The 25,891-nt window shown below is 54.9% G+C and overlaps 3 protein-coding genes across 3 annotated transcripts; 2 read left to right on the top strand and 1 right to left on the bottom strand.

Annotated features, from left to right (window-relative positions):
* Window positions 1–2,021: 2,021 nt before the first annotated feature.
* BESB_043910 (uncharacterized protein) lies at window positions 2,022–9,095 on the top strand (the record flags this gene model as incomplete). The annotated part of the gene is made up of 10 exons (XM_029362842.1): window positions 2,022–2,247; window positions 2,770–3,339; window positions 4,029–4,231; window positions 4,998–5,165; window positions 5,913–6,078; window positions 6,588–6,695; window positions 7,204–7,266; window positions 7,746–7,837; window positions 8,282–8,357; window positions 8,908–9,095. 10 exons carry the CDS (start codon window positions 2,022–2,024, stop codon window positions 9,093–9,095), a joined length of 1,860 nt encoding a protein of 619 aa, XP_029220208.1.
* A 4,033-nt stretch (window positions 9,096–13,128) lies between these two features.
* BESB_043900 (SCY kinase (incomplete catalytic triad)) lies at window positions 13,129–20,195 on the top strand (the record flags this gene model as incomplete). Its single annotated transcript, XM_029362841.1, has 10 exons — window positions 13,129–13,813; window positions 14,468–14,621; window positions 15,168–15,857; window positions 16,278–16,452; window positions 16,739–16,894; window positions 17,207–17,275; window positions 17,741–17,933; window positions 18,214–18,312; window positions 18,835–19,128; window positions 19,762–20,195. 10 exons carry the CDS (start codon window positions 13,129–13,131, stop codon window positions 20,193–20,195), a joined length of 2,949 nt encoding a protein of 982 aa, XP_029220207.1.
* A 1,392-nt stretch (window positions 20,196–21,587) lies between these two features.
* Window positions 21,588–24,266, bottom strand: BESB_043890 (uncharacterized protein; the record flags this gene model as incomplete). The annotated part of the gene is made up of 4 exons (XM_029362840.1): window positions 21,588–21,663; window positions 22,060–22,154; window positions 22,927–22,978; window positions 23,533–24,266. 4 exons carry the CDS (start codon window positions 24,264–24,266, stop codon window positions 21,588–21,590), a joined length of 957 nt encoding a protein of 318 aa, XP_029220206.1.
* Window positions 24,267–25,891: the final 1,625 nt, after the last annotated feature.

The following is a 25,891-nucleotide window of genomic DNA, read 5'->3' as shown; positions in this document are numbered from 1 at the left end:
GTGGCTGCCACAACCCGACTATGGCTGCAGTTCAGAGCGTTCTTCAAAGACGAGCCGCTTCTAAGAGGTTGAGCACAAGCTGAAGGGGGCCATTGGCACGCAAGAGTGAAACTGTTGCTGGAGTTTCTGAGTTACGTGGGCGACCCCCTACGCAAAGACTGAGGTCAGTACGCATGGAGTCCTCAGATGGTGCGAAAGCGAAGTGCGCTGCTTGACGCCAGACGTAGTTGTAAACCGGAAAAAAGTCTCCAGGAATTCTCTATTGAGCACGGGGTGAGGTCGTGAGTGCGATGCAACGCCAAGAGGGAATCTGGGCAGGCTTAACAACATGGAGAGGACAAATTGCCTTCGCACTGCAGACGTGGAGGTAGCAGTCTTTGACGTCTGGCATCAAGCCCATGCGCCGCACGGTACCGCCGAACGCGGCCCCGCGCGCTGCGGCACTTTTCCCGAGAAAGGAGGATCTTTGGGAGCGAAGGGCAAGAGGACTTGCAGGGTTGATTAAAAGTGCACTTTTCCGGTCTCTCAAGTTCAGATGGCCTCGTACTTATATGGCGAATTCATCTACGTGGCTGGTCGGACCCGTTCATCCAGTATTCTGTCGCACCAAACACATCCTTGCGTCGGTGTGAGACGTCCTCCTTGAAACGAGTTTGTTTCCTCATAGTGAACCTTGGCGCAGTACATCAATCGCTTCTGTCGCTTTACGGTGATCTCCACTCCGCCTGATTTTAGACAAGATATCGCAAAGAGGATGGACAGAAACAATCGAGGCGCACAGAAATACTGACCCTACCCCCGAAGTCACAAACGCCTGCCTTTTCAATTGACAGCCTTTCGGTGCATGGAGATGTGTCTGTCACCTCGCAGCTAAAAGCAAAAGTTTCAGTCATCGTGAGTTGCTTCCTTGAGTGACAAACGGAGTATCTCTGTCCAGTGGGCGCCCGCCATCAGCACACGTGCCTGTTATGAATGTGTTTTCTAGACTCAGCACACCAGTTTGTCACGCTGATCAACCATTCAGATGCTGCAGTGTCGTTCTTGTATGGTTGTCCAGGTCTTCGCGGTTCATAGTTTTATCAGGCTAAATCTTGCTAAACGCATCGGTTCGAGACGAAGGTCAGCTCGGGTGCAGCATGTCACCTGGCAGCCCTGGGCTGCTGCGAGTATATGTCGCGGTTCGTGTTCATCCGCTTTTTGACAAGAGTGTCAGTTCCAGTCTGATTAAGACTGTGAAGGAGCCTCTTCCCCATGAGCGAGCACATTTTCGCGTCGAGATCTCAGCACAGTTTGCATCAAGCAAACTGTTATTCGTACAGCGTGGAGAAAACTTCAGTCCCGTTTTGGACCGCTACCATCTGTATTGCACCTTACCTCACGTAGCTGCGCATTCCCCACTTTAGATTTCCCTTTCGTCCCACAAGGCAGCAACAGACAGCCGCTTCGACCCCGAAAACAAACGACAATCTATTTTACGGCCCGCGCCTCAAAAACGAAGCACACAACATCAATCGCCCGCAGGGGGTGTACCTCTCGCTCGTCCAGGCGAATTTTCTTCTTGTGTTTATCCAGCCCCCTGAACCGTTTTCGTGACGACAGGCGTCGACGGGACAGACACTTCGAATCTCGTTGTCGTTCTTCGCTGACGCTGAAATAACGGTTTCGCCCACATGTGACACTGGACCTCAAGTCTGATGCCTCCCCCTGTTCTGAGTCGTTTTGCTTCCGCCACGTTTCGGGTCTCGGAAGCTTCCCTTCTCTGCTTGGTAGAGCTTGCAGCGCTCAAGAGGAAGAAACTCGTTTCTTAGTCTTTGAAGACCTCAGCTGCGAAACCCCCACATCCCCGTCGGAGTTTCGTTTGCACTCGCAACTTGATTGATCTCGGTATTCATTCACTCTCACACGACCAGTCTATCTCCATCGCTGCCAAGTAACGCTTTGCGAAATTCAGAGGGTGCCTGCTGTAGGGGGTGCCGCTCTGGTTTAATTACCCCGTTCGAGAGAGAATTTCGGATCTTACAATGACCGCTCCCGAAGATCTGGTGACCTCTCAACACGCGGAGGAAACCAGCTCGCGATCTGACTTTGATGCGGAATCGCACGACGAAGACTTCGACGCAGAAGCTGAAAATGGCCGCGTGAAGGTGACTTCCAGCCGAGAACGAAGAAGCGCCAGCTGCAAAAAGTCTTCAGCTGCTTCGCTCATTCCAAACGCCTTGTACGCAGAGGACGGAGATGGCGACGATGGTGCGTCCTCGGACTTCAGAGAGTGGATTTGCACTGAAACATCGAAAAAGCGCATTTGCACGACACGCATGAGAAACACTTGTAGGAAATGGCATTGCTGCGTGCAAACCGGCTTCAAATCGAAAACGCGGATGCTTCAGAGGGTCTGGCTCTGTTCGAAGGTTCAGGGTGTCTCGTGTGTGTCGCGTTTTCACACCGTCGGTCTCACAAGCCCAAAACCATAACTTCGCAGTCTCAGCGGTTTGCGATGGAACCGTTTCCATGAAATCTCTTTGGAAGTAGAGGCGTTCCAGCAGCAGCCGTTACACTATAGAAGAGTCGAGTCCTATCCACGCGTCTTTATGTTGTTAATGCCTGCTTTGTATGGAGGATATGGTGAGCTCTTTGTACCCGTATGTATTGCCGGTTCGTAAGTCGGTTTTCTAAGAGCACGCTTTAAGGTCAACTCACTAAATACCATGAGAGCGAAGATAACCTAATATGTACCTCCGTTCCGTGGAAAGCTCTCCGCGGTTGATTCAGATTCGTCGGAGGCATCTGACGCGAACCAGGCGAAGTCCACCTTGTCCGCAGCGGTTTCGCACGCTTCCGCGGCAGGCAGCAGGCACAGTGATGGCTCGCTTGCGAGTTTCTCGCGGTCTCATGGCTCTCGAGCGGCGTCCTCGATTCTGAAAAAGACGTCGACAGCCACCGCCAGCCGGCGGTCATCCAAGCTGTCGGTGCGCTTCGGCCGGGAGGCCGAGGACGACGCGCGTGAGCAGAGACAGCCGATCGCGCGCGGGGCCTCCGCGCACGCCGACGTGGTCTCGGCGCTCGCGGACGTCGTGCAAGACTATAGAGAAAGTCCGCCGGCAGACGGAGAAGCGTCTCCACGCAACTCGAACGTAGTGTCGGAGTCGCAGCGCGCCGCGCAGCGACGCACCGAAAGCGCGAAAGAGTCTATCAAAACTATAGACTCGACGCTCCAGTCTCTCGTCGTCAGCAAGGCAAGCACGAGCGCCACCCGACGCAGCAGCGGTGGCGCGCCGCTCAGCTCAAACTCGGGGTCTGCGCTCTCGGCGCAGGCGAGACAAATGCGCAAACGCCGACTTGGTAGGTTGGAAACGGGTCAGAGCTGCCGTAGAAAACCCCCAGGGCAGTCGCCGCCGTGAAGCGGGCATTCAGTCTGCTTAAGAACCGGGAAGCCTCAACAGCTGTACGCTTGCGCGCATACGAACCGCGGATATCTTCTCCCTCGGAAAACTGACATCTCCAGACTTCGAGCACACCTACCTGTACTACTGCGTATATATACTTATGAATAGGTTAGGTATATATGGAAGTTTTCTGGCGCCATGGAGACCTTGTTGAGGACGCGGCCCTGCGCTCTCCGCCAAGGTGACACAAATCGGCCGCTGAACGCGCAAGCAAAGGCACGTGTAGCATCTGCGACAGAAATCCGGGTCGCTACGTTCTACGCGCTGCCGGAACGCCACGGGGGGTCACTCAGGGGCGCCTGTGCAGATCTGTGCACGCACCTCGACACCAACGCGCGCAGAGGCCCCAATACTGAAACGAGTCTCCCTCCTCACCAATGCGCAGATCCGGCGAAGGACACACAGATACGTGTCTGGCAGGCACCCTTGTTACATAGATAGATTCAAATATATTTATATATATTCAAATAGTTACATATATTTTTGAAAAAAAAAATGTATTTAATTACATTTATACATATATATATATATATATATGGACAGACGCGTAGGCCGACGGATCTGCGAACGTGCTCGCGTGTGCAGGTTTGACAGTCGGAGTTGTCATCGCGGTGCTCCTGCTGAGTGTGGCGCTCGTGTTGCTTGCGAACATGACGGCAAACCAGAAGCTGTTGATGACGGAGACCGAAAAACTCGTTGAGTCGTGCGAGACTTCCCAGTGGTCAGAGTGGACGGCCTGCACGCCGCTCTGCAGCGCAGGGTACTCCACCCGACGCAGGATAATTACTGTGAGACGCGCCTCCTCAAGGTCAAAAAAATTTCGAGTCGAGGCCCCAAAAATTTCGCCCTGTGCTCACCAAACACCCCACATGCATATACACATACACGGAGATACAGGCAAGCATAGAGGTGTGTATGTATATACCCACTCAACACATGTCTACATATATGTACACATACCCAGATATACATGTACATAAATATATATGCATACATACATAGGCGTGTATTTATATATGCACATAAACGCGTATCTACGTGTATCTATATACGCATCGGTCTGTATATATATACATATATAAATGTATGTACATGTAGGTCTATATATGGGGCGATGAATAGATACGCGTGAGCTCGGGCGTACTGAAGTAGGACTGATAATTCACAAACGCATCTAAATTTATATATTTTTCAAGTTCCCGTGAGGCGTTACGTCCTTCGCTGGCGCGCTCGAGACGGCAGAAGGAGTTAGCGATGGGCTTCGGTCAGCTCGCAGCGCGTCGTCTGTCGGCTATCTTTCCGCGATCACGCAGTCAAGCAGCCTAGAACCCAACAGATGGAGCACTGCTAAGAGAGAACAGTATGCACACGCGCGTGAGAGAGCGAGACACTTTCACCATACGCCGTTCCTCCTATTTGTAATCAGGGCGAGATGACTACTCTGAAGCCACAATACCCCGGTGCGGGCTCAGCGGTCTCGAGGCCGTTCAACTGCAGACATGAAGAAATCTTTTTTCTATCGCGTTGTGATACTTTCTTCGATTGTTACCCCAGGTGCTGGGCGCCGACCCGGCGCTTTGCCCCAGTCTCGTGGAGCGGCGCGAGTGCGTCGCAGAGTGTCGCGCTTTCGCCATTGCTCGTCCCACCACGGAGAGACTCACAGACCAGCAAATCGCGAATTTTCCTGCCTGCTACGGCGATTTGAGGAAAGCCATTGAAGAGGTAAACGAGCGCAAAGGCGCGTCCGAGCCATCAGCTCTGCATTTCTCATCTCCGCGCCGCACAACAGTCGCCTGTTGCACGCGCCAGCGAGTGTCAGAGCATACTTTTCGACAGCTGCATCGGGAAAACCTCGCGCGTTTGTATACACGTAGCAATAGATGTGTGTAGGTATGTATCTGCGCAGGCCTATTTATGTTTTTAGTGTGTATATGCGTGGAAAGTTGCCCTCTCTTGGTTCACATATAGCCAGGGGCCTTCCCATCGAGAGATAGGCGTCACAGTGTCCAATAGACCTGCGGGGTTGCCGTTCTCCGCGCGCCAGCTCTTCCCATTCCACGGAAGCGCGCTCGGAATGGACGTGGCTACGCGCTCACGAGCAAGGTTGCCGCAGCCTCCGCTGCACGCACCGAAGCGGTGTGTTCGGATGCTGTCTCTCTTCTGAACTCACGCATCGTTTTTTTTTTTGAGAAAATAACCGGTAGCCGAAACGCTCCCGCGCGCCGACCAGCACGTGGAACGCGTGTTTGCTTGCCTTTCGAGAGGTTGCGTATAGGCCGTAGACGCTGAGTACTCCCATGCAGATTTATATATATGTAAGTACTCTCTATACGCTTATATATATGTGTATGTTTGTGAGCGTATGTGGGAAACGTTGCTTGATAACTGCGTCTGTGAGTGCATGCGTGTGCTGAAGGTCTGCGGAGCGGTGAGGCCTCCGAGCTCCTTTTTTCCATTTTTCGTGTGCAGGCGCTCGACCTTGGAAGAGACCGGTCCTCCATCACGTCGATGCGAACCGACTTGTCCACCGGATCAAAGTTTTGGCAGCTCGAGTTCGTCCTCTATCCCGACGGCAACGGGGCCGCAGAGACTTATGACGCAGACCCGAACCGTTTCGCTGAAGACGTAGTCCGAAGTAAGCCTGCGGAAACAATCTGTGTGCGTGCCTCTTCAGCGGGCGTTTCGAAGCCCAACGAGCGGCACGGCTCGTTGGGCTTCAGGCATCAAACGCGCCGCCTCTGCCGGCGCATACACACATGCAGTGCCTACGCATCGCCAGATTCACGCTGCGGTGGATAGGACTTCTCAGAGAGCTACCTATACGTATAATATATATATTTATATATATGTACGTATGTATGCATATATATACAAATGCATATATATATATATATATGTATTGGTGCGGATGTGGGAAGGGGACGCTAGTGGATGAGGGTATCCTGGCGCAGAAAAAAAAGCAGACTAGGGCAAGAAAGCGCAAAGAGATCAAAACGCGACCCACCAACGCGGAGTCTCTGCAGCGGTGACCGCGAATCTCGCGCCGGTGCTAAATGAGCGGTCGTTGGACTGGAAAGCCGCCGTCTGTTCATGCGGTAGCGCGCAAAGGGACTGACTTGCGGCTTCTGCGGACCTGAGATTCAGAAGTCTTCGCCGCACTCCAGGGGACTCCGACGACGCTCGCGCGGTTGATTTCGCACTGCATGCCCAGCGACGACGTCAGCAACCACGTCGCCACCTATACCGCTGGAAGTAGGAAGCTAACAACGTCTTGGTTTTCTCGAAGTTTACTCAGCGCCGCCGCGATCACGGAGCGCTAGCACGCAGAAAAGAAACGCAGACTCGCTCTGCCGCAGCTTCGTGGCCACCACAGACGCACTATCTCAGCATATATATCGCTTCAAATGGCTGGAGAGAAACCGACATGTATATACATATATATATGCCATAGATAAATATATGCATGAGAATCAATGTGTGGAGGAGAGTGAAAATAACGATAGAGGAAGAATGAGCGTGGCGCTTTGCTACATCGCCAGACGACCAACTCCTCGCGACGTGTATACTTGCTGAGTTTTGGCATAGATCACTCCGCGCTTCAATCCTTTCGGCTTACGCATATGTCTCTCTTGCCTTTGCCTTCACTGTCTTCGCTCTGCGCAGTCTAGTTTTCTTTCCTGTCTTATGTTCCTATCGTTTCTTCTTCGGGAGCTGTTGTCGTCTCGAGGTCCAGTCGGGATGTGTTCGATTTTCTTTGTAGCTTTGGAAGAAATTGCAGCCGGGCGGAGCACGTGCTCGTTGTTCGCGGGAGTCTCTCCATTCGGTGCGTTGAAGGAGACCCAGAAAGGAAGGATTCCTCGCCTATCCCCTCTAGCGCCTCCCTCGTCTCTCGCTCCGCGCCTGGCAAGCGCTCAGCGGCGCCGTGCGGGCTTCAGAACGAACTCGAACTCGAACGCGACTCTGAAGGCGCCGACAGAGCTAGCGGCAGAGTCGCAGCGAGGGAGAAATCCTCGATTCGCGTCAACACAGCATGCAGAGCGCGAGACACTCTAGCCAGCGAGATAGGGAAACCCGAATGGGGTTTCCCTATCCACGCACGTGAAGCGCAGATACCGCGGCATAGAGTCTGCTGATGGCCTGACGCAAAAAAAGGGCCTTCGACACAAGCGGCGAGCAACCCCCCCCCGGTGTTCATCCACAGTGTGTGTACCTTCGCGTCCGCCGCACTATCAGCTTCACAAGGGCTGCAGCGACTCGGTGTTTTCTTTTTCCACGATTGATTCTCTTTTTCGACAACTGCAGGCTGCAACTGCGTAGTCTCGGAGTGGTCGCCGTGGACTGTGTGCGACAAGCAATGCTCGCAGCGAACGGCGAAGCGCTTCAGGTCGATTCAGGTCGGTCGCCGCTCGCCTCCCGGAAAGTGACGCGAGCCTTTTGGGCAGCTAGGCTTGAGCAGAAAGTCCGTCAGACCGTTTGCACCTCGAGCTGTGGCGCCGCAAAAAGACAGTCCCTTCAAGGCAGCGGGGACGCCCCACGGGGTGGAGCGTTCTTCTCGATTCTGAACCAGATGAGTGAGGGCAGTGTACGGAGGAAAAGCGGCGTGCGCCGACAGGCGGCGTCGCATAGGAAACCACAAGGCGAGCATGTCTCTTCGTGGACAGCTTCAGGGGTCTGGAGGCCGTGCAAGGCCGTCTTCAAAGGCTCCCGAGGAATAGAAAACGCGAATTTTTCTTGTGGTTGGCTTCCGCGAGGCGCGTCGGCTCCGCAGGGACACACGAGAGAAAGCGGGAGCCCCGTCGCTCCTCTGTGCGAGCCGTTTTTTTCGTTTTTCATCGCAGCACGCCGAGGCCTTCATCGATCCCCAGGTCGACTGCCCGAGCCTGTTTGAAGAGCGTCCCTGCGCCGGCAGCAGCAGTGAGCGGACTCGGCGGACACGCTTAGATCCCGCTATATCCTAAATTTTCACGCATAGGCAAAACACTTCAATGCGAACACCACAAACACTTACGCCATGCACGTGTACAATCGATTCGGTTTGTCGAGCTTCTTGCCCACCAGTTGATATATATATATATAATATATACACGTATATGCCTTCGAGACAAGCATTTCTTTATCTATATTTGTCTATATGTCCATGTCTATATATGCATATAGATAAGTATACTCGGTTGCCTAGGTAGATGCACAAATAGGTCGATACACAAATGTAGATAAATAGATAGTTAGATAGATTCAGAGATATAGATAGGTAGAGAGGCACATAGATACAGAAATGTGGACAGGTAGATGGACAGATAGAAAGATACATACATAGATACAGATACGTAGGTCGATGATAGATATGGGTATGTCTGCATATATTCAAGTAGGACAACTGGGCGAATCCGTAGACTCGTATATATGAGGTTCTGCTTGTACTGCTCTGTGAATTGCCCGAATCCGCATGTGCTTTCCTCGGCAGAGATCTTTCAGGTTGACTTGCCCACGGGTGTTTCTCTGGGCACTGAAGCTCAACGGCGCGCGCAGTTCGAATACTGCTCGGCCGACCTCCTGGCCTCTCTGGCAAAGGTGCGTTTGAAGGAGAAGAAAATCGCGGAGGAGAAAAGAGGCGACGGGGCGGAAGCGCACCAGAAAAGCAGGCCGGGCTGAAGAAGCGAGCGACAGAAAAGGGGACAAAAGAAAAGAAAACAACAGAAGACAAGAAGTGAGAAAGGAGACACAGAACTGGGGCGCCAACATGCGCAAACACAACCGCAGGGAAGGAACGGTGAAAAGCGATTTCATTTCAGGAGAGTCGGTGAATCTCTCAGAATTCCAAGTGCTGCTAAGAGGCATCTCCCTGAAATATATATAAATGTGTATATAAATATATATGTGTTGGTAGAGCTCTGCACACCACGCCTTAGATGAATAGGCTTGTAGCGCCCCAGGGGAATCGGTCTTTGGTCCTATCGACTCACCGATGAAACAGATGCTAAACGGAGTGGTTTCGCTTTCTCTCGTGCTGTCGGTTTTGCGTTGCCCAGACGCTGCAGCTTTCGCGTGCAGTTCTCGCGCACAGCAACGGCTGGAACGCACCGCTGTCGCAATGGAAGTTCAGCATCACCGTCGATCCGAGTGTGATGACAGTCGACAACGCGTACAGAGGTAAGCTCAGCGCTGTGCGATGAGACACGCCTGTCTCTCGAAGAGACGAATGGGATAGCTAGGCACAGACGCGTGCGCGAACATCGGCGCAGTACCGACGAAGAGCCACGAATAAAGGATTGCGCGAGGTAGCTGCTCCACGCGGAGCTCGTTCTGCGCTTTCTCTCGTTGGACGCTTCTTTCACTCCTTCTTCGCTCCAGTGGTTTTAAAGCTAGTAAAATGAGATGCGGGAACTCAAGTTACGTGTGTGGAGGTATGTGCACGATGGAGCTGATGCTGGAGGATTTCTCGTGTCCTTAACGCACAGCCAGCCAGAGGCCGTCGCTGGCCTGATGTGGAGTGCTTCCTCGCTGTGTATGTGAGGCGGCTGGTGTTTTCTTTCGCTGTCTCTTTGCGAGTAGAGCTTGAGAAGACGCTGAGCTCGCAGACTTCTGAGTTGTATCGAGCCCTCATTCAGTGCTTCAACCTGCAGAACGCCCCTCCAGGCCAGATGCCCGCCATAATCCCCGCGCGGGCCCCAGGCGAGTGTGGCGGGAGAGTGTTTCTTTCCGAGGTCACGCCCCTTCGCGGGGGAACGAGCCCCCCCCAAGAGAAGCGCCTGCATGCCTTGCTGCCGGTAGTTGTGTCGGCAGTCTCACGTGGATGCTCACAGGTCTAAGAAAGCTTCCACGATCGCGTGCAAAGCCTTCAAAAGCCGCGTTTCATTTCCTTTGGCTCGCTCGCGTGCAGCAGCCAGGCCGCTGCAGTCCGCCTCTTCTGTTGTTGCTACGTGGGGACATTTCAGGGGGCGTCTATCTCCTCGCACGCCTGCGGCCGATCAGGGCTCGCAGCCTCTCTCTCTTATTCGTTTTGCGCACGTCTGTCGCTTTCTACGCCGTCGCAGCTCCATTCCAGAATTTTATCGACAATGTCCGCCGCCTCCATCTTTTCTCCACTTAGGGAGCCTCTTGTTGTTTCTAAATGATTTTCGTCTTGTGCCTCCCCACGCTGCGCAGGCTTGGATCGCGTGTGCGCTGAGGGAGATGCTGAGGAAGAAGCTGACAGCGGAAAATCCTAACTATGCGAAGCTCCATAGGCAAGGGTGCTTTGATGGGGACCACGCATGCTGGACAAGCTGAGACTCCCGCGTGTCTACGTACCTTCGTCGCCAGGCCTCGAATTCTGAGAGGCGATCACGGCGGTGCGGAAAGAATCAGGTAGAGCCAGGAGAGGCCGCGGAATGCGAAGAGAGGCTGCAAAAACGCTTGACAAGTCTGAAACCCGAGAAAATCCAGAAGCTTCGCCCTCCAAAGCGCATGAGTCCCCCGCCGTAGCTTCTCTTCTTCTGAGTATAGAAATATATATATATATATATATATATATATATAAACCTCTACATAGAAGTAGATATAGCCACGGATTCCTTGCACTGACTACGCGTGTGGAACGCGTATCCGTTGAGAGTGTTTCTCGCAGCTTAATCTTCACTGCGCGCCTTTTGAACTCGTTGCACTGACGCCGGCCTTCTCACTCGCGCCATTTTCTGCGCCGAGTGTCATCCCTCGCGGACTCGAAGTTTCATTTTTTCCTAAAACGCACCGGGAGAGACTCGCTCTGAGTACGGTCCCGTTGGAAGTCTCGCGAGCTCGATATGCCACTATTATGCACCGATTATTCAGAAATGCGAGGTCTCAAATACGCTGGCAGACAAGCGACGCGTACAGTGAACGTCGCGAAACGCAAAATGCAAGACTAGGCACGCACAAGCAAGAAAGTTCCTCGCTTCTCACGATTCAGGCACTCAGTTGTGATGTAGAGAACTCGGTCTGCAGTCGGGTGAGAGAGCGAGGAGCTGTGAGCACGACTGTTGTAAAAGCAGCTCGCAGTCTTTCTTCGTGTGCATGGCTTTAAGCGCTTCACTGAGCGCGTTCCTATGGAGCAATCGCAGTTCGTGAAGGGGAGGTCCCTCAGTGACTGCCACTTTGAAATCCACCCCATATGCAAAGCCAAACCAGGGATCTATTTGATGTTCTGTAAGGCTTCCGCGGCTCGACTGCCTTTTCCTCCTCTTAGAGGAGAGCCCGACGCGGCGTCGCGCCGCGAGGAGCCTGGCTTATCTTTTAGTACTCCAAAAGAGAAGTCCGCCCGAAACACTCATCGCCACTAGGCAAAAGGGGTCACACGAGAGAGTGCTGCATGAGTGGGTGACCGTGCATCAACGGTTAAACTCCGATCAGAGATGCAGAGATGCCGGCACTCGGGTTTCGATGAAATATGTTGAGAGGGAGAGGCTTTATAGGGCGGCTTTATGCGCATCATGTACCGGGCTCATGGGGCGCGGCGGTTCAAATGCAGCAGAAACGCATACTTGCATGCAAGTCGTGCGTACGAAGCGTTCACCCCGTTATCAAACAGATGCGAGGCCGGCGAGCGTCCAGTGGGTGTTCTGTGCGAACAAGCATCGACGACGCGCTGGCAACGCTTGCGTCGTCCGGCTAGTCGCATTGTCTGGGGAATTTCCTGGTGGGCAGTCTGGCGTTTTGAAAAGACGCGCCGTCCTCACAAGCCCTACTTCCATTTTTCTCACTGATACCGGGTTTCTTTCGTTGGATCACGCGAACTAGCCTTACTCTTGAGGCTCAGACCCTGCCATTCATCCGCGCGCATGCAGCGGACAGAAGCAGACGCCTGGGGTTAGGTCTTCTACTGAGGTGGTTTCCGGTTTGGCCGTTAGGGCGAGTTCTACGAAGCTGCCCACGTCTTCGACTTGCAGAATTTCTTCTCGTGGGAGCCGTAATTTGGGTACTTTGCAGTCCCGTCAGTTTGTTCTGAAGCGAAAGACTTGGTGCAGGATGTCTGCAATCTCCTCGCGTAACGTTCGTACACCGCATGCAGCTGAGAGAGTCAAGACCTGACTTGCGTGCCACGCTTTCCTCTGTTTCGCAACAACACTTCATTCGTGTGACGAAGGAGGCCCTTCTTTTTTCTAGTGAAGGGATGATGAAAGGGGCTTTCCGCTCTTTATGCGGCACTGAGTCCTTCCGCCTCGTCCGCGGTTGCACGCTGGTGTCTGTCCCGCGGAAGTGACCTCGCCCTCAGTCTGGATTCTGTAAACTGCATTCCGGCGATTCAAAGCCCCTTGTCTCGTATTTTCTGCGCAAGGCTCCTTTCTCTTTGCATCCGTCCCAGACCAGCGCTTTCGTCCCTCCGCCCTTCTTGCGCCCGGCAGATGCGGCTGTGACCTCGGTGCCAAGTCGTCAGCCCTCCGTTGCTCTTCTGGACCTCTGCGCAGCAAGACCTCTGCCCCCCCTTATTGATTTTCTTCTGTCGCCTGGCGCAAGAGCATTATCAGGCTCTGCTCAGGGGGGAAGCAGGCAGTCCCCGTTTTGTCTGCGTCTCGGACTCTACGACTGAGCCAGTCAAGCGCCGCCGATTCGCGTCTCCTCTGCGGCGCGCGGCTGCCGTCCATCGACAGGAGGCTGGCCTGTGTCCCCTCTGTTTCCGCGCGTTTTCTCCTTCCCGCGCGTCTGCGTTCTCTCTCTGAGTCGAGGCCGAATGCTCCAGTCGCTGCTCGGCCGGTTCGGGGGGAAATGGGGCGACCTGCCGTCGTCCTTCGGGTTCGTCGTCGGCGAGCAGGTGCCGCTCCCGTTTTCTCTCTCGTGTGGCTTTGAGTTATTCACCTGCTCGCGCAAGAGCGACGGCGCGCCGGCCTCGCTGTTCATCCTGCAAAAGAAGTCTCAGGGGACTCGGGCGGACGCCGCGGGCGTGGACGCCGGCGCCTCCCTCGCCGCGGCAGTGATCGACGTCAGCGCCGGTCGCAGCCATCTGCAGCGCGCGAAGACGCTTCTCCACCCCGACGTGCTGAAGACGCTGGAGACGCACGAAAGCGACTCGGCGCTCTACGTCGTCACAGAGAAATGCTGGCCGCTGCCCTACCTGCTCCATGAGCAGCAGCAGCAGCAGCAGCGGGCGGAGGGGCGCTCTTCGACGCCAGGCGCGCTGCTGCATAGTCAGGCCTCGAGTAGCGAGGCGCGCGCAGACGGCTTCCCCGAGGGCAAGAAGGGCGAGGAGGATGCAAAGAAGAATGCGGAGACTGAGCGCGAGGCCGCGGCAGCTGCAGCCCTCGCAGACGTCGTGTGGGGGGTCTACCAGATCACCAGCGCCGTCGCATTTCTCCATGAGTCCTGCGGACTGCTTCACGGACTCATCAACCCTCTCAGCGTGTTTGTCACGGCAAATGGTGAGGCGCGCAGAAAGGAAACCGCAGCAAACTCGAGGCGAAAGCCCAGAGACGCCGCACGACCCGCGCCCTCCACACAAACTCTGAAACACGACAACGATATACGCACGCAGAGCGCGTCTCTGCGGTCTTTCATGCATAGTGATACACACAGAGACAGACGAAGATACATTTGTATTTACACGGATATATATATATATATGCATGGATATACTGCTGGAGAGGGAGACATAAAGATTGGCATGCAGTGCACATGGGCTGATATATGCATTTTCATATAAATATATATATGTCTTTATATATTTATATGTACGTGTGTGTATCTGCCTGATTCAAGTGCGCATGCATTTTCGTGTGTTAACGTGAGTTTGCCTTTAAATTTTACGAAGTGCGTGCGCGCATGTGCCTGTAGTTGTGCACTTCGTCGCTCAGGTTGTTCCCGTCGCTTGCCTGCGCGTTGTGTGTCTTCCCTGTTTTCATCGTCTCCACGTTTAAGTGCGGAGCGCACTACCGTGTGACGCGGCTCGCTCCGAGCTCGCGCGTTTCGCCTCTGTCGGTCTGGCGCCGCGGATGCTCAGCGTTAAGCTGCGGTTTTGTCGCGTTCCCCGAGCCTTCTTGGATGTTTTGCGTATTTATTTTCCGTCTTTCGTGCAGGGAGCTGGCGATTGGCTTGCATGGAGTTCGTGAGGCAGGCCTCCGCAGCGCCCTCGGCTCTGCTCGCCGACGCGCGCCGCAGCGCAGCGGCTCTACAGGGCTGGCAGCCGCCGGAGAGTGTGCCCGCGGGCTCGCCGCCGCAGTGGCTGGACTGGTAGGCGCGAAAATTCGAAAAGCAAAGAAAAATCGAAGAGAAAAAAGCGGAGCGAGGAGGGGAGGGGGCACGGCCAAGGGGGCAAGGGGGGGGTGAGGGGGAAACGGGAGTGGAATGAGGCGAAGGAACGGCGACGACGCAGCGAGAGCGGAAAACGAGTGCAAAGCGGGCGAGTAAATTGAGTGAGGGATCGGAAAAGGCGAAGGAAGGAGAGGCCGAATGGAGACATCGACGGAGACGCTCGCGCGACGCTCCAGGGCTGGAGCATCGCCACGCGCAGAACCAGATTCAGGAACAGGCTCGCTCGGCACCGCAAGCTGTACGCCCGTCACCCGCGGCTCTATCTGCATATGTTTGTGCACCTACTTGTGCATATACATGCATATATATATATATATATATATGTATGAATGTATAGAGTCGCATATGCGTGCGTACGCAGCTCAGACATCTGCGCGTTTCTGTGTGACGCGGCGGTCACTTTGGTTTTTGTCTCGCTCTCATTGGCCGTGTCGCAACGTCTTTGTTTTTCGTTTTTTCGCGCAGGTGGGGCTTGGCGTCGCTGGTCACGTGGACGTACGCGTCCCTGCTGGCGCCGGGGGGCGGCTCGGGCGGCGGGCTGCGCTACGGCGGCAGCGCGTTTGGCAGTTTGTTTGATCTCTCTGCGGCGACCGTCCCCGGCCGCGCGGCGCTTCCGCCGCCCGCGCGGCAGCTCTGCGAGCGGCTGCTGCGACGGCCCTCGGCGGGGCTCGCGTCGTCCGGCCGGGTTCTGTCAGACTGTCTGAAGACCGACCCGTTTTTCAACAGCAGCTCGACTTGCAGCTGCTTGCTCTTTCTGCGGGAGGTTCACGTGAAGGGCGCCTACGAGAAAGAGAGCTTCTTCGAACAGGAGCTTCCGCGGATGCTGCAGGGCAGCGGCGCGCCCCTGCTGCCGCAGGCGGTGCAGGAGCAGCAGGTGCTTCCCGAGCTGCTCAAGCTCCTCGACCCCAGCGGCGGGCGCCCCGGGGACGGGGCCGCCCCGGGGGCGGGGGCCTCCGCAGCGGGCCCGCTGACCCCCGCGGTCGTCGGCTGCGTGGGGCTCGTCGCCGCGAGCATCGCCAACGCCGAAGAGGGGCGGGGAAGTGCGTGGTGGGCGCGAGGAGGAGGGGACGAAGGCAAAACGGGGAAGCACCTTCAAGTTCAGAGACTGCGAAACGTCTTAGAGAAACTCTTCCAGTCCAGCGACCGCGCGATTCGGTGAGGCGACGGCGGAAGCGACAGACAACGGCCTAGGGGCACTAGACCCCTGCGGCGGCGCGCAAAAGGGGGGGAGGGGGGTTGCAGGAACGGGCTCGCGTGCCGCCGCGGGGGCGCGAGGGGGGCGCCGGCGGCGAAAGCGGGCTGCAGTTCAGTGCCGTCCAGTGCCTCCTGCTCCGCCTTCTGTGAAGTGTTTGCGGTTTGCCTGAGTGAAGATGCAGACACACCTGCGCCGGCAAGAGATATGCGTGCGCATGCCAAGCCGCGAAACACGGAGATTGCCCGACTCTTGCTCATTCACGGCGGATCGACCCGACGGCAGCCGCGTGTGCGTGTAGAGATCTGCAGAGACTCTCGCTGTTTGAAGCAAGAGAACAGGAGGTCCGTTTGGCTGCGTGTTTTCCGCCGCGGTGTCTTCAGGTACACGCTGCTCACGTCGTTGCCCGCCCTAGATCCTCTGATGCCCCCACGCTTGTACCTGCGAATCTTTGAGAGCCTGATGCTCGGGCTCCTCGACTCCGCACTCGCCATCCGCGAGGCAACCATCAAGTCCCTCGTTCTGGTGTGCGGCAAAATTGGAAACGAAAAAAAGACGGTGAGCAGCGCTGCATGCGAGCGCGGACCTCGCAGACGCCCACATACGCACGTTTGAAACATACATCTTTATGCACGCAAGTATTTACGTACATATATCTGTATTGTTATTCATGTACATGCACATGTACATGCCTATCCCGAGTTGGAATCGGTGGTGACTCCGTGTTTGTAGGACACGGATCGTCCTCTCTCTTCTTCACGAGGTGCGTGTGATCTCCGGACCCTCTCGAGCGTCTCTCAATTTTGCCGAATTTTCGATTATTTTTCCGAATTTTTGCTTTCAGCTGCAGACGTGCCTGGAGCAGCTGCTGCGCCTGATGAGCGACGCCGAGGGAATTGTGCGAATCAACTCATGTATCTGCGCCGCAAAGATCTGCACGCTGCCTCAGACGGAGTCTCTCTTTACCAAGAAGAACGCCGCTCCGCACGCGACGCTCCAGGTGAGAAGATTACGTCCTCGTTAGGCCTCGGGTTGGCTCTGCGTGCTACATCCGTGTGTGCGACGCTTTGCGTGTCTCTCTCTGCTGCGGCGCGGGCGCAGAAGTTTCTTTTTCTGGTTTCCATTATGCACTCGTGGCGCAGTGAGGAAGCATCGCCTGTTTGCCGCGCTTCGCGATTGCGCTGCAAAAGGAAAGTCTCGTAGTTCTGCATGCGTTGCCGCTGGCGTGGCTTCGCCGGGTTTTCAAAGGCCTTTCGTTTAGCTTTTCTTTTTCTGCAGCGATGTTCGCGCTGCGCGTTCTGTGTGTCTTCAGCTCCTCCAGCAGATCCTCCTGGCGGGCCTGAAGGACGGAATGCCGGCGTGCCGCCAAGCTGCTCTCCAAGTGAGGACAAACAAAAAGGCTTCTGCACATGTTTATATGCATGCGCTCCCTCTCTTTTCTTGTTTCGCGCGGCAGCGCTCGTGTTCCACCGGTATGCATAAAAGCCTATGCAGAGGACTTCAGGTCGTGGAGGCGGAGAGCCGCGGTGTGCGGCACCTTCAGAGATAGAGTGTGGACTTCGACATCATGCCCACGCAAGACGAAATAAGAAGCTAAATCCTGCTTAGCGGCCTCCGCAGAGAAAAAACGCTCGGACGATCGGTGCCTGGCCGGAGAGAGGCAGTGCTGGCTATCTGAAACGATGGAAATAATCGTTCTCGACTAGCCCCCTCAAGTGATGAACATCGAAAGGCTGCGGGCCCCTTACCCCATATATATATATATATATATCTGATTTGCGTGTACATGCGCATCAGTTTCAATGTTTGCACTGAACTTCCGTTGCCGTTTGTGTCCGTTTTTCAGTCTATTCGTCACTGCTTGGATCTGTTTCCACTGCGAGTTCTCGCGCATCCTCTCCTCGCGGGCGTCGGCGTGGCGGCTGTCGACCAAGACGACGCTTCAGTCTCCGAGACGGCCATGGATACTTTGAAGCAAGTCATCTCCACGTTGGAGAAGAAGTTGACGGAACGAAATGCGGCTCTTCTTTCTGCTGACGGTGCGTCGTCCCTTTATCCACTCATTTTCTACACATCTCGTAATCGAGTGGCGGGGCCTCATACGCTTGTGAATTTTCGGCTTCTTCGCGTGCGTCCTCTCAGCCGTCATGTGCTTTCTTTGCAGCCCTTTTCTTAACTTCTTCCCCCGGATTTTTCACTATTCTGTCGGGTGTGTTTCGCGCTCGCAGCGGCAGCCGGTGTTCTGCGTGTATAAATCGCGTGCCAGAGTTCTCTCCAGTCTTCTTCCCACGTGAAGAGCTTGCTTTTGCTTTTTTGCAGGCAACGGCGAGAAAACAGAGCCCGCAGTGCCGGTCAGCAACGGGGACAGCGACGGCGGCTGGCTTGGCTCCGTGGCGCGCAGCATGCGGGCGTCGATTGGTGCGTTGGAAGTCTTTCAGCTGTCTCTGTAACTGTCTCTGCGTCCCTCGTGCGAAAGGCCCTACTCGTATCTAGAGTGACTTGTGTGTGTAGGCGCACTCGCGTGGAAACTAGGTGTGCATGCTTGTAGACTGCGTCTAGCGTGGAGATAGAGGGGGAAGATAATCGTCTTTGAGTCCGCACGCAAGTAACACACAAAAATATTCACATGCGCGAGGCGCTGTCTGGGGGAGAGCCAGGCACTGAACTCGAAGGCTCGTGAGGAGTGAATCAGAAATCTGAGAAACAATACGATGTGTGCAAAGCATGCTTGCAGGTATCTCTCTGATTTGATGCCTCTCTCTGGGCATGCACCCTACATACACGTACACAAATATATATATATATATATATATATAAATATATCGTTTTTGCATGCACAGGAGTGCGCATGTATGTGTCTGTATCGGTAGTTCGAGAGAGCGTGGCTGTCGTCCTGCGCCGAGGTGTCGCTCGCGAGAGAGGTTGTTTTGCTGTCTGCAGCGGGTGTGCGGCGTGCGGGCGACGAGGACTCGAGTCACCTCGAGTTCCGCGCCGGTTCATCTGCGTCGCTCTTCGTTTCCCCAGGAGGCGCGCAGCCCTCGCCCCCGTGTCCCTCGCCGCCGCGCCCTCCGCCCCCACAGGCCTCTTGGGCGCCTGTCAACGGAGTCTCCGCGAGCGCGCCTGCAGCTGGTCCGCCGCGCAGGGAGACACCGGGCAGCCGATCTAGCCGACTCACGAATTCGCTCGAAGACGGCAAGGTCTTCTACGACGCGGCGGACTCCGTCAACGCGTGGGGTCAGTCGCGTGGCTTTACATGCAGTGGAACCGTTTATACGCACGCGTTCAGGTGTATATGTATGTATATACATGTATATATATGTGTCTATGTGTACACAAAGGCTTCAGGTGACACACACACAGGCACATATATATTTATATGTAATCACCTTTTCGTTCGTTTTTGTGTGTGTCGCGGCCGGGCTAATGCTACGTGGTCGCTGGCTTGAGTAGATTCAGACTAAAGGCTTCTCAGCTGGTGTCTCCTGGCAAGTGTGCAAGCGTGCGTATATATATATATATATATATTTAATTAATATATCTATATTTATATATATGTTTTTGTAGAGTATGTGCTGTGTTGTGTGCGCGTGCAAGAGTCTTCCCCTCTCTTAAGAATCGGCAGCTTCACCGAGCGGCCTTCCTGCAGCTGCCTACCGCGCCTTTTGTTTCGCTGCGGATATCCATTTTGCAACCCTGCTGAGACCTCGCAGTTGACCTGCTCCGCATATATATATATATATATATATATATATATATATATATATATATATATACATATATGTATATATGTATATACACTGCGTCGATATGTGTGCAATGAGGAGGTGCAGATGCGCAGGGTTACTTCTGTTTTTTGTCTGCGTTCAGTGGAGGACGACGAAGAGATCTCCGTGGACTCTTGGGACGTGATGACGGCGGCCGACGCTTCCCTCTCTGCGAGACAAACAGAGCCTTGCTCTCTCTCTTCAGTCTCTTCTGTCTCCTCGTTACGGACGCCCGGTCGCGCGGCGCCGCCGCCTGCGAGCGCGGCGGCGTCTTTCGCTTCGTCTTCACTGGCGTCTGCGGCCTCTCCTGCGGTCTCCCCTGCTTTCCTGCCTTCCGCTGGCATGACGCTCACGCGAACAATTTCCCCTTCCGCCGCGGCACACGCCTTTGGCGCCGCAAGGGGCGCGCGTGTGCCTCCCTCGCGCGCGGAGCCTTTGCCGCCGTCTTCGCTGCGAAGTGCGCCGACCGCGAAGCCCGCGCTCGGCGACGACTTTTTCGATGAAATCGAGAGGCAGCTGCTCTCAGAGACTGACTGACCGAACCCTGAATCCTGAAGCGCAGGCTCCAGAGAAAGAAAGAATGTCAGAGAGAGAGAGAAGGCGACGAAGACGTCCTTCGGCGACGAGAGTTGCAGGCTGGATGGCGAGGTCGCCAGTGCGGTGGATGCCCTTCCCCCTCCCCCCTCGGGAGTCGCCAGCGAGGAGAGGGAGAGGATTCCTCAGAGAGACTGAGAAATGGACAGCGAGAAGAAGAGAAGGGAGAACAAAGAGGCACAGGGAGGGCGAGGCGCCGCGCATGCAGGGGGGGAGAGGCTGAAATGTGAGAGAGATTTCGGTCCTCTACGCGCCTCGTCTGCGCTTCCATCTCTCCGCCGACAAGCGGGGTGTTGGTCTCGCAAGCAGATACGGCCTCGCTACCCATACAGAGGCGCATGCGTGGATTAGCGGCATATGAATGTCCCGGGCAGTGGGTCGCCGCTGAATGTCCTCTGCGCTTGCGCAGAGACTGATCTCTGTGCACTCTGGAAGCGGCATTCCTCGTCGTCGGGCTCTTCGATGCGCAGGGTGGATTCTGCTCAAGCGGTTTTATTAACGACGTTACGCTGGCGCGAGTGAGCAGATCCGGGTTTTACCAAAGATCCTGTTGTCAAAGCAACACTGCCCAAAGCTTTTTCGTGAACGCTCCCGCATTCAGTGCGCATTCGAAACACTGCGGCGGAATTGAACATACGAGGCGGTCGTAAAATTCTAGACAAATCTTGCGGGATGCATGCATAAGTACGAGCCTACAGGTATATGCGGAAAGGAGCGTGCATACATACATTCGTTTCACCCTCTAAATATGAACAGATTCATCGGTATTGGGGTTTTTTCAAATAAAATTTGAAGATTTACGTTAAATATCCAGTTGTTTATTGCGACGGTTTTCGAATCAAAAAAGAGGTACACGCGTTTTTTATGAACATAAATTATCCTGAATAATGAAAATTCGTCGTTTTTCTCGTTGTACCCTCTTTTAGTTCGAAAGGGGCCAGCCGCAAGGAAGCAGCGCGCGCTGTGCTTGCTCGGCGCGACAATTCGCGAGTGCGTTTGGCTGTCTCATTCGCCAAGTGCAAAAACGAAAATATTTTCTAAAATTCACAGTTGCTCCAGAGTGCACGCGTTGGTATTCAAGCGCGCGGGAAATGTCGAATTAGAAAGGAGGTGATATGCAAAGATACGCACGCAAAGCCGCTGTTCCGCCTAGAGATGTAAGCTGCATGTACTACCAGCATAGACCTTACACGCGCCTCAAGTGAGTGAGCATGCATATAGAGGCACAAAGGGAGAAAGCCGGCAGACGCACAGTCGGGCAAAGCGTCAAGCTGTTCAAACTCAACGAGAAGACGATCTCGGCAGAACACTGAGCCTCGTGAGCTCTCTGTTGCCTCATCCGAAGTAGGACGGGAGAGAACGGCGAATCTTGCGAATGTTTGGGTTGCGGTTGATTGGAGCGTCTCGGATCCTGAGAGGACAAAAAAGTAAGGATTTTGCTCAAGTGTGATGTGTAAGGCACGTCTAGTGAGAGAGCGAGAGCGCGGCCGCTAGGCACATGAGCGCCCAGGCACACAAAAGCACTCCTCGCGCTGGGGGGGAGACAGCTACAGAGAAAACGATATCGAATGAATCCCGGCTCGTGAAACTCATAACCACACATGTGTGTGCGAAGAGAAATCACCCTATTCAAACGGGAGAAAGACGAGGTGCCACGTATACATGCATCCATAACTGGATATACATGAATATGCACATAGATACAGAGAGATAGGGAGAGAGATATAGATGCACGCGAGGCAACGAGCCGCCAAGATGAGGCGAAGAAAAAGAACGGCGGTTCGAGTGGGCGTCGGAGGTATCTTACCGCAAAACGTGGCTCGGCAGCTGAAAGCGGAATTTCCACAGATCGTCGCGGGAGACGTAGGTGTACCCCATCGTCCTCTTGAGTTGCTTGTGCGTCTGGAGAACAAACGACGCAAACACAAGGATTCACTGGCGAGACAACGAGTGAGCAACACCGCGGTGTGGGCACAGAAGAAGGCAGCGGGTGAGGCGGGTTGAAATGCCAGCGGAAACGACAAGAAAGCGGCACTGCAACGCGCGAACGACTTAAGGAAGTGGGGACAAAGGTAAAACAGGCGTTCACCGGAAACTACCGAGCGGAGGAAAACCGCAGGCAAACATGGTACTCGCTCGCAGGCGAGGAGAAAGAGGAAGTTGTTTTGAAAGGTGGAAGCCGAGCCGAAACACGAAACTGAAAACGCGCCACCGCGGAAAGGGGGAAAGAAGAGAGTCGCGGCGAGATTCGCACAGCAGAAGCAAAACCCCGGTGAAAAGCTAGAACGAGGGGGAGGTAAGCACCGCGTGTGAGAGCGGAAGAAAAAAAAACCAGAAGTAAAGAAAGAACGAGATAGAAACAAAACCTGGGAGAGCACAAGGCATGGCAAGGCAGAAAGAGATCGACAAAAAAGTAAGAAGAGAGTGAAACAAATTGTACACCAGAAACATAGAGAGGGTGATAAAGAAACAGACAGACGTATCAGACCGAGCCAGAAGAGGAGACTCCGAGCAAAGCGTGAGAAATCGCAGCGGGAGTGAGCACAAGGACGACGAGAACGAACGACCGTCACGCGGGAAAGAAGTCAGCAGTAAGAAGCGCGGGCGCGCGGGAGAGTGACAGATACTGAGAAGAAGAAAAACGAGGGCTGTGGACGGGAAAAAAAAGACTCACGAGATTCTCCTTCTCTCCGTTGCGTCCGGAGCGAAGTCTCTGCCAACCGAACCTGAATGCAGCGCGCGCGGTAAGCAAAGAGAAGAAGATTTAATGTAAATTTTAAAAGAACTATCGCGCTCTAAATCTTGTACAGGAACTGTTGGTAGACAGACAGGAGTCAGCACAAGTCCCTCCATCTTCCAACAACGCGAGGACCGTCACGCTGCAGGTTCATTCAAGAGTGCATATATCTGCATCCTGTGGTGTATATGCGCGTTTCCCATTAAGACCATCTGTGCGTTCATCTTTATGGGGCAGCCGCGTCCGATATTTACGTTTTAGTGTCCGTGCATGTCTCTACAAGAAGATATGCGTATCCGTATATGCCGCTGTGCCTTCTTCCAAGCAATCGGGAGCGTGAGTGAAAGTATATGGATGCCTTGACTCAGCGGCGCATAGGTGCCTTCAACGTGGGATGTGAGCGAGCGTTTGAAGCGGAAATACTTAGAGATTCGCGCGTTGACTGAAAAGACTCGCAAGTTGAGTAGCTCAAGGCAGATAGCCGCAGATAGTCTCGGCCGTTGTTCCTCCAGGTGTATATATCTGCAGCACTGTCCGGCATACCTCGTGAGCTTAAAGCGCATAATAACTTTGCTGTGGTTTTTCTTCTTGAGTGATCTTTTTCGGTACTGGCGAATGCGCGCGCCGATTCGCGTCTTCACCCAGTCGATCACGGGCTTGTAGCCGCGGACCTGCGCGAGGCTAAAAGGGAGATTTCTCACGCCTTCGTGGCGAAAAAGCGGTCCTCCCGCACTCCGTGGCGCCTCGGAAGTGCGCCTGAGAAACAGCGACACGAGAGGCGAAGAAGGAAAAGGGAAAGGAGACCAAGACGCAGGGGAGGAAGAAAAAGACGGCGCAGAGACTGCAGGAGCCCGAGAAGAAAGCAAGTAAGGCGAGAGCCGAGACGAGGGAGACGCGAGGGAGGCACACTGAGGAGGAAGCGCTGCCGAGCAGGAGGAGGGGCGCCGCGAGGCGGGCAGCGCAGCAGGAGAGAAGGGCAGGTCAGTCGAGCACACCGAAGAAGCAGAGAGATGGGGAATGAAAAGTGAGGGAAAAAAACTCGAGGATGAAGGGCCGGAGACATTCGAAAAACAACGCTGAGAGCAGGGGAAAAGTGCGAAAGAGGACGAGGCAGAGAACCGCGAAGGAGCGGAGGCTGAGGCAGGCGCAGCGCTGGAGGGTAGGGAGGGTGATGTGGCGGAGAGAGACGGACAACACGACGACGTCCGCACTCGCGACTTCCTGGGGACGACACGGGAAGAGAGGGAAGCCTCGAAGAGCGAGGCTCGAGCCGCCATTTTTCTGCTGGGAGAAAGGCGAGCACGCGCGAAAGAAGTCGGCGCAGACACCGCGGGCCGCCCAGGCTTCAGGGATCGACAAAACATGAAATCAGAATGCACCCTAGAATAAACCAGCTGGAAAATCCGTTCCCCCTGTCGGTCACGCCTTCATTTGGTTGCCAACTGCACGAGGAGACAAGGGGCGCAGGTCAATCGCTCAAGTTGTCTTCTTTCAGCGAGTGGATGTACACCCCAGAGAGGAGCCGGGTGTACATACACCTCGAAATCCAGTCCTGAAGTGCGTTCCTCCGCAACCAGTCTCACTAGGAAACAGCCACTTGTTTCCCGCTCGACCGCAGAAAACTGCGCCAGTTCCCGCTTGCCTCTGCAGGGCAAGTATTTTGAGAAAGAAGCCGCATGCATGCGCCAAGCCCGGACGGCAGCCTGTCTCCTGCCGCCATGTGCACAGGCGCGATGACAGAAGACAGACGGCCTGACACTGAGAAAGCGGAGCCTTGGCAAAGCTGGTAGCCACACCGAGTCCCAGCCCACGTTCTGGAAACCTCGTTTCTACGGGAGAGGTAAGAAATCGAGAAATCGAGCCAGATGCGCCTTGCGGTGCTCCCGAGGTCTCTAGTCGAGTGTCTGCGCAGTCAGCTGTCCGCTGTCGCCTTACGGACTATAGAGAAGCCTTCATGCCCAAGAAGCGGTGAGTTTGAATCCGTTATTACTCAGATCTGCCTCGAAATCGGTTAGATCGTTCTGCCAGATCTCGCCGAGGTCATCCGCCGGCAGCGCCTCACCGCGGCTCACCCGAGTGTGTCTTTTTTTCTGCACACGCGGACCCGCCGATTCATTGAAGGGATGAAAACGACTCGTGCGAGAGATTATTGGCTGCTCTGCGGCTCTACACACACCTTCGGCACTCACACGAGGCGTGGGGGGCGCCGCGCTGGCGTTGAGCTGTGTGTGCGCTTTGCAATCCTTTGAGCGCGCGAGGCTAGTCTCCTGGCCGCTGCCGCTCGATAGGCTTGCAGTCGGCGCAAACTTCAGAGGTTTTCTGGCGCGTTGCCATTTCTTTCGCGCGCTTCTCGCGGGACCCTTTTCTCGCTCGTCCCCGTGAAAAAGCGCGCGGACACGGACAGGTTCCAGCGGCAGAGAGACAGAACGACACCGCGGTCGCGCAGCGAAACAGGACACGCGTCGGCGGCGCGCGAAGAAGAGACGCACACCGAAAGAAAGAGATTGCTTTTGTCTGGCGTGGCGCTCAGACGAAACCTGGAATGTCTAGACACTTCGCGAAAGTTTCGCGTTCTTGTGGATTTCCGTGTCCGAGCTCGAGTCTCGTCGCGGGCGGCGCGCGCGCCACCGCCGGAGAGCCTTCCTTTTTGGTGCGGAGGACAAGTCGCGCCTCGTTGATTTCTCTCGCATCGCATCGTCCTTCTCCTCGCAGACTCCGACGCGTGTCCTGATGTCTTTTCTGTGCAAGTCCCCAGTTTTCCCGGGTTTTCAACTTTCTTCTCGCGCGCTCTCCCGTGCACACCCCAACTCGCGACACCGAGACGGCGCCAGCGCGCGGAAAAGTCCCTCGAGCGCCTTTCTCTCCCTCCCCCTGAGAAACAGCGGTGCCTCAGCCAGAGACT

Source organism: Besnoitia besnoiti, chromosome III (genome assembly GCF_002563875.1).
Source record: "Besnoitia besnoiti strain Bb-Ger1 chromosome III, whole genome shotgun sequence".
Lineage (NCBI taxonomy): Eukaryota > Apicomplexa > Conoidasida > Eucoccidiorida > Sarcocystidae > Besnoitia > Besnoitia besnoiti.
Note: the sequence above shows the minus strand (reverse complement) of the source record. Positions and strands in the feature narration are given on the sequence as shown.